The 12309-nt window shown below is 40.8% G+C and overlaps 1 protein-coding gene across 4 annotated transcripts in view; it reads right to left on the bottom strand.

Annotated features, from left to right (window-relative positions):
* The window catches only part of LOC117404327 (plexin A3), a 91530-nt gene that overhangs the window by 47861 nt on the left and 31360 nt on the right, over positions 1 to 12309 (bottom strand). For all 4 annotated transcript variants that reach the window (XM_059017479.1, XM_059017481.1, XM_059017480.1 and 1 more), the window contains 2 exons: positions 1487 to 1627; positions 766 to 866 (listed from right to left, as the gene is read on the bottom strand). In XM_059017479.1, coding sequence (XP_058873462.1) covers positions 766 to 866; positions 1487 to 1627 — 242 coding nt within the window. The remainder of the gene's footprint in view (positions 1 to 765; positions 867 to 1486; positions 1628 to 12309) is intronic.

The raw sequence follows: 12309 nt of genomic DNA, 5'->3' as shown, positions 1-12309 counted from the left end.
GGCTGAATAGATATGAATAATTTTCAGATATGAATCCCAGCACGTTACACAATATGCAATTCAACACAGCCTTTAGAATTTGGAGCATTTCTTTTTCGTCTGTGCAGCTCAAATGTCTTGTTTTTTTCTTTACCTGCTCAAGTTTCCTAACATCTTTGAAATATGTTTGTTATTCCTTTGGTTTTTCCAACAGAGGCTCTGGGATTAAACACTTGAGACATGTATCTGATTTCAATGAGATTCTCAAGCACTTCTCAGAGAAGGGATAGAAGAATCTTCTCTCTGGGTTAGCAGAAGCTGATTAAAGGAGTTTTTACTGCCACCTCGTTTTCATACACCCCTCAGCCCCTCATGCTGCGTTTGCAGGTTTGTTCAACTGACCCGCATCGGCTGCTGATCCGAGCTGCCCCTGATTTTTTTCTAACCCTTCACAAAACTGACTAATCAAATGACGAGAAAATATTGAATCCACCCAACCGGGGTGAGCAGGTTTCTCTGTGCTTTAATATTCTCATGTGTATTTTTGGGAGTTTTTTTTTTTTTTTGTAACAAAAATTGTTCGGACTGTCGGAAAGCAAAGCAGTCCGTCCTTTTGGTTTTTGTCAACAAATTAGCGCAAGTCTCAGGCCGCAAGGCCTGCTGGGAAAGGAACCGAGGTAGACCATCGATGTGGGTTCAGGAGGAACGCGGGAGAACACGGATCAGCTGTCAATCCGTCGTCGTGGAAACGAGGGATCGTTCGCTGTCCCGTCTCCTGCTACTCACTTGTTATGAAGGACACACCATCCGCAGTGTGGGTCTCCAGAACCCAAACAAGCGCCACACGAGCGGTACTGCCCACAGCTCTCCACTGGAACCCGGATCACCTACGAACAAACAGGAGGGAGAGGAGCTTAGTCAGGGGAGCTACTCACTCTCACTGAAGAAGGAGTCTTATTTCCATCCCTGAGCCATCCTTTGTGGAATACAGCACTCCAGAAACTGTCATGGCGTATCCTCTATAGCAGTGATTTTCAACTTGTGGTACAAGTACAAGTACCGGTACTGGTACTGGTACTGGTACTGGTACTGGTACGTGACAGGCTTGCAAACTGGTACGCACCGGCTATTGTTCTTTATGAAGATATGATTCCTGAACCACAACACTCCTTTAAACCGCACTATTTTAATGCCTCAATCTGTCTGTACCACTGAAAATCACAGAGAAATGAGAGATTATGATGAGAGGTATAATCAGATGATGCCTTCACATTTATCAGTGAGAAAATGGGGTAGGTCTCTGTTTCACAAGAGCCGTTTAAGAGGGCACATCATTACTGGTACACCTGGCGGTTCCTGCTGGAAACACTGGTACTTGAAACCACTCCTTCACTGATAATTAGTGTCACTAAAAAACCCAGCAATAAGCACATAAGCTCGGACAGGGCGTATAAACTTGGTCCTTGAGGTAATATGACACGATATATGCAGTGGTACTGGCTCTCACCTGCTTGTCACTGAGCAGATAGATGAACCGATAGTCTGGACTGAAGACCATGTCACGAAGTACTGGGCTGCCCTCCGAAACCGGCACTGTTTCGTACAGCAGGGCATTCTGGGAAGGTGGAGGAACGCCGTCCACTCGGATCTGCAACAGAAATAATTCTGTTAAGGCTCTATTTATTTATTTATTTATTATTTTCCTCACGGTGAAAAAAAATTTCGCGATCTAAAAATAGGCATTTCAATATTTCACAATGGAATACATTTATCAAAGCTTTTTTTTTAAAAAAAAATGCGTCGTCACATTCAAAACTGATCACTTTCTCTAATTATACAACAAATGTTGCTAAATACTGAAATGCTAACGTGAAAAAGCTGTAAATGCTAAACCGTTGAACATTTTTTTTATGTCCACCTTTTAAGACCGAGACACAAATAGAAGCAGCACGATGAATAAATAAACAATTTAAAAATAGTCGACACCACTCTAAAAAAACAAAAAAAAACCACATTAATAAATCAATAATGGTTTTCTATTTGTGTTCGTATAGTTGATAAACACTTTGCTTCTTTTTTAAACCCCTTATAATAAAAAAAACATCTAATGTTCTAAAACGTCATCTATGTTAATTGTTTACAACCGCAACTGTGCGTCTGTCCATCTCAAACCGCACGCTTCAGCATTGCGTTCCTTGAGTCCCACAGCTGAATGCAATTACAAAACAGACATCGCCAGCTTGCTCCTAGCATACACTTTAAAAAAAACACACTACTATGCTGCTATGAAACTGAACCGTGCGATTAGCTGACTACCAGTTTCTGAAGCCGACCCTTAAGTCACCTATCCGAAATCTGTCGTCTTTATTGAAGATCCTGCATCCTCTAATGATTTGCCACAGCTGAAATACTCAAGCTGTTTTGTTTTTTTCATGGTGCAATGCAACTAGAACTGAATAAGCAGCTCGTGAACTCACTGTAACACAGATTTAGCTAATTAAAAACACGTTGTTTGATTACAGTGGTGCAGCTGAGCCGGGAACTCGAGTAATAACAGTCAAGCGAAGTCAAATGACTCCCATCTCCCGCACGCCTGTCTGACTCGGGCGCTCGCCCTCTTCACCGCAATGAAACGAGCATTAGGAAGGTCTTGTATTGCAAACTACTCATTTAAAAATGCTGACCAAGACGAGAGCAACTGACAGCGCATCGACCAAGATTGTGGGGACAAACACAAACGAAGCCACTGAAATATAGCGAAGCATTCCGACAAGACAGTGGAAATACTTTTAGAAATGAGACAAATTCTGCAACACAGACCTCCCAAATCGACATTAAAACCCACGACAGTCGTTGTACGAACTCCAAAATAAAACTTATATGTAAGATGACTGTTTGGGTGATGAAAAAAAAAAAAAACAACTTAAGTTTGTCATTATCAACATCTGATTGGGCGTGCACTCCATTCATTCATTGATGGATTCTTAATTCAAGTTGCAAATAAGATCATTTTAAATCAAGCAATTGACTGGACCAGCATTGCAATTGATGACACTTGGAACCCATATGACACTGTTTGATTAATGGCAATATCAATCTCTGCGATGGACTGCAAACTAAACTTGAAAACACCCTCCCTTTACCCTGTTCACTGTAAACTAGAGCATCAAGCTGCTAACTTGGGAAAACACTTTCTAAAAACAGAACGTCTTTGAAGTGATCTGATGGAAATACTGAGAAATGACTGCCTTGGCTTCAAAAGGACTTGAGGAAGAAAATGTGATTTGAAAAAAAAAAAAAGGAGTAATAAAAAATTTGCATGCAATAATCCTAATTGAATCTGACAGCGATAAATACATGAATAAATATCAATACATAAATATAATCAAATGAAAACTGGAACAAACACCCACTTGCAATTCAGAGCTGTCTGTGTACTGAAAAAGTAGTTAATTGTGACCTAAATTCATATATATAAATGTAGTGTCTAATTATTTTACCCCAGATTTTCTCCCTAAATTAAACTGTCCAATTATTTTTCCCCCTCACAGCTACTCAGTGGGCGTCCTCCAATCCCACGATCGACCCAGCTTCCCCTTCTACACCCAGGAACTTGCGAGCGGAGGTCAGCGAGCTACTGCCCCCTGGAGGACAAGCCCTGCAGGTGTCCGCTCTGAGCTCGCTGGGTGCCTGGCCGCCACAGAGTCCGCGATCAGTCCCTGACAGTTTTTTTACCTCCCTCACCCACAAGAGTGTCAAGAAAGTGTAAATCAAGTTTCATCGCAAAAGGAGAAGTGGTTCTAAAGATGCACATGACTCTCAAGACAGACAGACAGACAGACAGACAGACAGACAACCTGCCCTGTGTCCCTGTCACCACACAGCAGGGGATAGGCCAAGCCCACGATGAAGCAGAAACCTCTGTTTCTTTAAAATTACAGAGACGGTCTGAAGTGACAAACATCATTAGTCCTTTAATTAGATTCTTCCTCGTTATGGGTGCTTGGTTAATTAGTGTTGACAAGGTGGCATCAATTAGGGCAGTGCTGGCATCGCCGGAGAGATTCGCAGATGGTGCGAGAGAGAGAGAGAGAGAGAGAGAGAGAGAGAGAGAGACAGAGACCTATTTTTCATGGGTAAAATGAAGAACAAATACTATTCTGTACGATTCTGATTTAGAACAGCTGTGTTCTGCAGTTTTAAAATCCCATGGTTCTACTGTGCAGTTACCATAGCTTACCCTGGTTTACATTTATTAATATGCATCACCATACCTTGCTATTCTCCACAATGCTTCCCTATGCTTTTACTGTGGGACACTTTCATAAGGCTTGTTAAAGTAAGCATTCACCCTCTGTGTATTACTCAGGACCCTGTAAAACAATATATAAAGCTCCAGTTAATACAGACTCTCAATTCTGATACAGCGATGGCTCAATTTTGCTTCACCTCGAATTTTAGCAAGCAGCGATTAAAAAACAAACCAAAGAAAAACTCTCAGAACATAATTCAGATCTTCTACTTAACATCATGCAATCAAAGAGACTACAGTAGTAGCACAGTATTTCACGCTGGGTTTCAAAATGTCACATATTTCAGCAGGCTTCGTTCGACATTACCAAGAGAAATCTGATATGGTGATGCTAAGCTGTTGACCAAAACTGTAGAATATTTTTATTCAGACCAGCTTGGGAATGAGAGGAATAATCCACTCCTCTACTAAAACTAACTGCATGGCTCTAGACAGGGCTCTGCGCTGTAAATCTGCTGCAGGGTGATATATGCGACCCTGTGAACTGTGTTTTTAATCCCCGATGGCTGTCAAATGATGGCAGCTCTCCCCAACGGCCAGGAAAGCGATGATCAATGGGCTTCATGCAGGGAGCCAGTAAGGCAGGCGATCCGTCCGTCGTGATGCAGCTCTGACTTATGAATCAGGCATATCTTTTTTATTTTATTTCTTGCTTGTTTAAGAGGATGTCGATGTTGGCTGACCCCCGAAAAATATACCTGCGAGCCCACAATTCCCAACAATGGAGCCTGCCCCCAGAGTAAACGCATAGCAAAGAGGAATAAGTGGAATAAGGGAAGCATTGTAAAGCACAGAGAGGTCTGGTAAAGCATAGGCAAGCATTGTAAAGCACAGAGAGGTCTGGTAAAGCATAGGGAAGCATTGTAAAGCACAGAGAGGTGTGGTAAAGCATAGGGAAGCATTGTAAAGCACAGAGAGGTGTGGTAAAGCATAGGAAAGCATTGTAAAGCACAGAGAGGTGTGGTAAAGCATAGGAAAGCATTGTAAAGCACAGAGAGGTCTGGTAAAGCATAGGGAAGCATTGTAAAGCACAGAGAGAGTATGGTAAGGCATATTACACATGGCAAACCAGGGTAAAGCACAATATATTCAGAATTTGAAACCCAGCTCTCTGTCCGAGGAGAATCAGGATTTAATGGGATACTCAATCACATAATGAAAAAGTAAAGTAATTGATAAACTGAAAACTCACTGTTTTAATAATTAACCACAACCTTTTGGCTTCCACTGTCTTCAGGATAGCACAGCAGAAATACAAATCTAGGAACGTTTTAGCTGATTATAAAATAATTAAAATAGTGAGTTTTCATATATATATATATATATATATATATATATATATATATATATATATATATATATATATATATATATATATATATATACACACACACATATACACACACACACAATTATATTTTATATAGCTGCTCTAGAAAGAGTGCAAAGAAGAGCGACCAGAATCATCCCGGGTTTAAAAGGCATGTCGTATGCAGACTTAAATAACTGAATCTGTTCAGTCTTGAACAAAGAAGACTACGCGGTGATCTGATTCAAGCATTCAAAATCCTAAAAGGTATAGACAATGTCGACCCAGGGGACTTTATCAACCTGAAAAAAGAAACAAGGACCAGGGGTCACAAATGGAGATTAGATAAAGGGGCATTCAGAACAGAAAATAGGAGGCACTTTTTTACACAGAGAATTGTGAGGGTCTAGAACCAACTCCCCAGTAATGTTGTTGAAGCTGACACCCTGGGATCCTTCAAGAAGCTGCTTGATGAGATTCTGGGATCAATAAGCTACTAACAACCAAACGAGCAAGATGGGCTGAATGGGGCCTCCTCTCGTTTGTAAACTTTCTTATGTTCTTAATTATATTAAAAGGGTTTGACTGTATAATAAGGATTTTTGTAAATAATGAAATTCTGATTAAAAAATAAATAAAAAAACTACTTTAAAAAAAAAGAAAAAAAAAAGCAGGATTTTTTTCTAATAATAATAATAAATAAATAAAAGCCCCCAGCGAAGGATTATCCCCTGAACAAAATTTTCCAGCAGTGTGCTCCAACACGCTGTGTACATTTCCCAAGCTTTAATTCAATTAGCCCCTGATCCTTTTTTCAGTGAGATCAGTCTAAAAGCATTCGAGGGCTAGAGGCCTATCCAGTGGTTAACAAAACCTATAAAGTTGCGTACAGTAAAACACTCTACTTGTTCTGAACCCACTGCGAATGGAGATGAACCTCTCCTTCAAATCTGTTAAAAGTGCCATCTGGCGACCTTTGACCCGACCCCTGCCAGGAACCCATGACTCACCTCCTGCTGCTAAGCAACCAGAACAAGGGGCCTGAGTGTGCGCGTGTGTGGGAGGCAATTATTAAAACTACTTTTAATAAAAGTGGAGGCTGTGTGGTCCAGTGGTTAAAGAAAAGGGCTTGTAACCAGGAGGTTCAAATCCCACCTCAGCCACTGACTCATTGTGTGACCCTGAGCAAGTCACTTCACCTCCTTGTGCTCCGTCTTTCGGGTGAGATGTAATTGTAAGTGACTCTGCAGCTGATGCATAGTTCACACACCCTAGTCTCTGTAAGTCGCCTTGGATAAAGGCGTCTGCTAAATAATAAATAAAATAAGTGAAAAATACAGCGAGCTTAGAGCGTGCTGTATTTTCTGTGAAGGCAAACGTTTTAAAAAATCGTCAACATTGTCGGAATATTTCATTATTCATTCTATTTTTTTTTTTTTTTTAATAAGACCCCCGTTCAGACTTGCGATTTGAGTCGGCCGAGGGCCCGAAATGTAAATAGAGAGTTGAAATCTGTGCTAGGCAAGACGGCAGTGGATCAATATTGAATGCTAATTATTTCCACATCACACAACTTTAAATTATAAACATTTTAAATAATAATAATAATTAAAAAAAAATCTAGCGGGTTAACGTTCAGGTTGGTTCGCATAATATACGTTCATGATTACGCTTAACTTGTCAATATTACATTTTCTTCATGTTATTTAGTAATTAAGCGATAATTATAAAAACTGCAGGATTGTGGATCGACAGACATAGCTACAGACGTGTGCGTATTTACATTAAAATACCAATCATTTCTTTAGCTGCTTGCTTTTTACAAACACGCGTAAAATACTGTTCTCATCCGCAAATACACCGCGGTTGTAAGGGTCAAATACAAATCCACTATATAAATCGAGGGCCGCGATAGAGCGAGAGACCCATAGAAAAACAAATAGGCTAACAAATACTGTACAACCACGGCCTCGTTTTATCGGGGGCGTCAGGGTCCAGTATAAACAGCAGTGTGGAGTAGTGGTCAGGGCTCTGGACTCTTGACCAGAGGGTCGTGGGTTCAATCCCCGTGGAGGACACTGCTGCTGTACCCTTGTGCAAGGTACTTTACCCAGATTGCTCCAGTAAAAACCCAGCTGTATAAATGCGTAATTGTATGTAAAAATAATGTGTAAAAAATAATGTAATTGAATGTAAAAAATAATTTGATATCTTGTAACAATTGTAAGTCGCCCTGGATAAGGGCGTCTGCTAAGAAATAAATAATAATAATAATAATAATAATAAACCCTCTACGCAACCCGCTTTTTCTCATTTTTCGAATACACATACAGGACAAGGGTTTTGTTATAGCCATATTATTTATTATTATTATTATTATTTATTTCTTAGCAGACGCCCTTATCCAGGGCGACTTACAATTGTTACAAGATATCACATTTTTACATACAATTACCCATTTATACAGTATATTATACAGGGTATTTACTAGAGCAATCTAGGTAAAGTACCTTGCTCAAGGGTACAGCAGCAGTGTCCCCCATCGGGAATTGAACCCAGAACCCTCCGGTCAAGAGTCCAGAGCTCTAACCACTACTCCACACTGCTGCCCCGTAATCTTCCAAGAGAAGGGATTACAGTTTAAATAAATATACCTAGAAATGTGAAGAAACATGTGTAATGTATTTAACATTATTTACTGCAGTGTCTTTCCTTAAGAAGGAGCAGTAGCACTGTTAGATGGTCAGTCGTGAGTTTTAATGTCTAATCATTTGCAATCCGAGTGAAGTAGCCATTACGAAAATAAATATTTATACGTGTCAACACTAGCAAGTTGATGTTCCCCCCCCCGTTCTAAATACCCCCTCCCGTGTTCTTGTTCTTGGGTGGGGGTAAACTCGGACCGTCACCCACGTTACACACCGTAACAGGAAGTCAAAATAGTCAATGGATTTTTTAAAATATATACCACAACAATGCTACTGTGCTGCTTTGAAAGAAAAAAAAATATTAACAAGAAACATCTGCCACAAAAGGATTACTGTATATCCCTGTAGCTCTTCCACTGAGAGTGCAGGCTATCGTTCCATAAAAAAATTACAATAATAAAGCAGTTAGCCACATTTGAGGTCTGCTTTTCAGTCACATATGTAAACAAATAAACGGGGGATGCAGGCCTAAATATGGGGCAGCAACAGTGGTGTGAACAGGGTCTAAAACTCCTATTGCACAGAAATTTGACCCAGTCCAGGTTTTACTACCAGCTTGATCAGTGTGTCTAGCTAACAAGCACAGGTGTGTTTATATTAAACTCATAGTAAAACCAGGAATTCAATCTGGGTAGCTGGTAGCGGCCCAAGTTTGATCGCGGCAGACTGAAGATTTACGTTGTTGGTACTGACTGGGAGAGATGTACGCCTCCCCTCTCAGTAAGGATTAAGGACATTGTCAGAAAAGTGTACGTGTCTGCTTTTCAATTGCCGGTACCAGGTAGTGGAGCTCAAGTCCTGGGTTAAAGCCAAGGGACTGTGAACATGCTCTGGAAAATTTAAAACGCACATTATGAGGCAGACACTCATGGCTCCCCTGGGCCCCGTCGCAGTCCTTGTAAAAGTGTTGAACTTCGTCAACGACCCCTAAGAGACGGTAGCTAATTAACTCCTCGCGTACCGCGGGCCAGCGACTTCGTTTGATTGGAGCTATGGTTCAGAAGAGACGTTTCTTCAAAATTGATTAAAAAAAAAAAAAAAAAAAAGAGTTTCCAGGTTTTAACATTAGAGTGGTGCTTTTTTTCTCTTTATTTCTTTTTCTTTCTTTATCTAACCACTGAGCTCCTCAAACCCGCTGCCTTCCACACTGCAGCCCAGCGCTTTCTTTATCTAACCACTGAGCCCCTCAAACCCGCTGCCTTCCACACTGCAGCCCAGCGCTTTCTTTATCTAACCACTGAGCTCCTCAAACCCGCTGCCTTCCACACTGCAGCCCAGCGCTTTCTTTATCTAACCACTGAGCTCCTCAAACCCGCTGCCTTCCACACTGCAGCCCAGCGCTTTCTTTATCTAACCACTGAGCTCCTCAAACCCGCTGCCTTCCACACTGCAGCCCAGCGCTTTCTTTATCTAACCACTGAGCTCCTCAAACCCGCTGCCTTCCACACTGCAGCCCAGCGCTTTCTTTATCTAACCACTGAGCTCCTCAAACCCGCTGCCTTCCACACTGCAGCCCAGCGCTTTCTTGTTTTCTTGAGCTATTGAATATTGTCTGTGTTTGTAACAAATCTGCTTACAGTATTCTATTAAAGACACACTTTATATGGATTTATCTTAGTGTTGCAAGAACTTCATTACAACTTCAATTGAAAGGGTTCGAAAATTCATTTCAAATGAGTTTAAAAACAGGAGGGATTCACCAGCACCAGCAGCAGCAGCAGCAGCAGCAGCAACAGCCCTGACAAAATCTCAAAAGAATGCCTCCGTCTTCCTTCTCTATCAAACAAACCAGGATAATATTACTGGAGCTCAAATTCCTTAGAGGCATCTTTCCAGGGCTAGAGCTGGGAAGGGAGCTGGAAGGGAGCTGGAAGGGAGCTGGGAGGGAGCTGGGAGGGAGCTGGGAGGGAGCTGGGAGGGAGGGAGGGAAGGAGTTGGAAGAGAGGGAGTGGAGGAGTTGTTAAATCTGCCGCTCCTCTTTGTGGGAACTTCACCTGCCACAGTCCCGCGGGGGAGCTTACAAACTTTATTACCCAGAACAAAACATAACCAGGCAGCCTTAAGAATAATCCACAAGGGAGTAACAGAGGCTTGAACCCTGACAGCAAACTTCTTCATTATCTGAAACATGCCTTCTGTCTTAGTTTGAGCTCAGACTTGCCGTTGCAACCCTGAAGCAGTTAAAACAACATATATATATATATATATATATATATATATATATATATATATATATATATATATATATATATTATATATATAATCACTATTATAATTTAAAGGTTAACAATGGGTACAGATGTACAGGTTTGATCAGTTAGACTGCAGTCTCCAAGCCTCAAGCCTGCCCTGAACTGGAGGGGGTGAAGGAGGGAGCAGTTCATTTCTCTTCGTTTTTTTTTTTTGCATTTGGTCTGTGTGCAGTGTATTCAGCTGTGCTATTCATCCAAAAGTTGGTAACTAACTTAATTAAGGTGTATTGAGAACGCAAGGCTGCTGGGTTCATGGTTGAAATGAAAGCCATTAGAAACGTCGCGCGGCTCGCGTCTGTTTGCTGTCGGAGATACCCTTAACCTTTCGCTTTGAAAGAGCCTGTTCTGTACTCTTCTGATGCTCACAATCATTTTTTTGTGCTCTGAATAACTCAATTGTAAGCCATCTGGAAAGCTGAGATTTAATACAGTTATTTTTTTGTTTTGTGACAGTATAGTAACTTTTCAGATGATTTCTTTTTGGCCTGTCATATTAATTTGTTATATATATATATATATATATTCCTTGCATGCGCAAATCAGTCTGTCTTTATTGTGCAGCTAAAACAAAGCAACAGTTAATTCTGAAAAATTGTGTTGTTTTTGCTAAATTGCACTGACTTACGTTTTACGCAGTTCTGTGCATGGGTAACATTTTGATTTGATTTTGCTGTTATAGGGTCAGATATGTGGTTGCTGCATTTTACAATATTTGTATAGGCTATTACTAGTTCATTCAATTCCATATTAAACCTATATTAACTACATTTGTCGGTTATTGGTTATCAAACAAAAATCATCTAAATAACAGCGGGTGTGCCGATAATCGTACTTGGCTTTGCAGAAGTTTATCAGCAGGTTTTAAATAAATCTATTAATTCATGTGTTGGTTTCAAAATAAGAAGAGACGTCCTTCCCTCACCTTTACTTTTTAGAAGTTCCAAAAACAAACTGAATACATTCAACGATAATCGTTGACAAGAAGTCTTTCTCGAAGTCTTTAAAAACTTTGAAACCCACTCTCAATAATATTGTTCCAACCCTAATAAAAGTACAAAGAACTGTGGAGACTGAGGGTGAATCTTTTATCCATGTTGCTACTGTATTTAGCCTTTGTAAAAGCATTGCTTTCTTTGTTCTAGTAATAGTGCCAGTATATATTTCAAAGGGACCCACTTCAGTCTCAAAGGGGGGAGATAGGGAGGAGATAGAGGGGAGAAAGGTGGGGCGATGGGCATTGGTAACAAGTATTGTTAAGTGCTAAGCACACAGGTGTGAGACACCTTTTGGCTCATCCTTGCCTCATGTTTAAATAACAAACACCTTGTGTCAATAACCCTTCTTCCCCCAAAGCACTCTCTGACCCCAGACAAACACAAAATGCCTGCCACAGGGGCAACACCTGGGACAGAGCAAAAAAAAAAAACACACACCTCCATCTCCTTTCAAGTGCAGTAGAGCCATTCACTGTCTCTCCACACCAAAACAAAACCAGAGGCCTACAATGGAAGGGGAAGCCTGGGGCTGGATTAGCCAACAAGGCTGGGGGAGAAGGAGGAGGATTAGCTTTCAGTTGAAACGCATTAAAAAGGTGCCCGTTGCTGCACCTTCTCTTTAAACCAAAGACTCAAAAGCAAGCAAGAGGAGGATTTACAGTTATTAGAGTATTGTAAGATATAAAGCCAGAATATGGCCTTGGGAACACTAAACTCGACTCAGAAGCGAGTCAAAAAAAAAAAAAAAACAATG

The sequence above is a fragment of the Acipenser ruthenus genome, chromosome 56 (genome assembly GCF_902713425.1).
Source record: "Acipenser ruthenus chromosome 56, fAciRut3.2 maternal haplotype, whole genome shotgun sequence".
Classification (NCBI taxonomy): domain Eukaryota; kingdom Metazoa; phylum Chordata; class Actinopteri; order Acipenseriformes; family Acipenseridae; genus Acipenser; species Acipenser ruthenus.
Note: the sequence above shows the minus strand (reverse complement) of the source record. Positions and strands in the feature narration are given on the sequence as shown.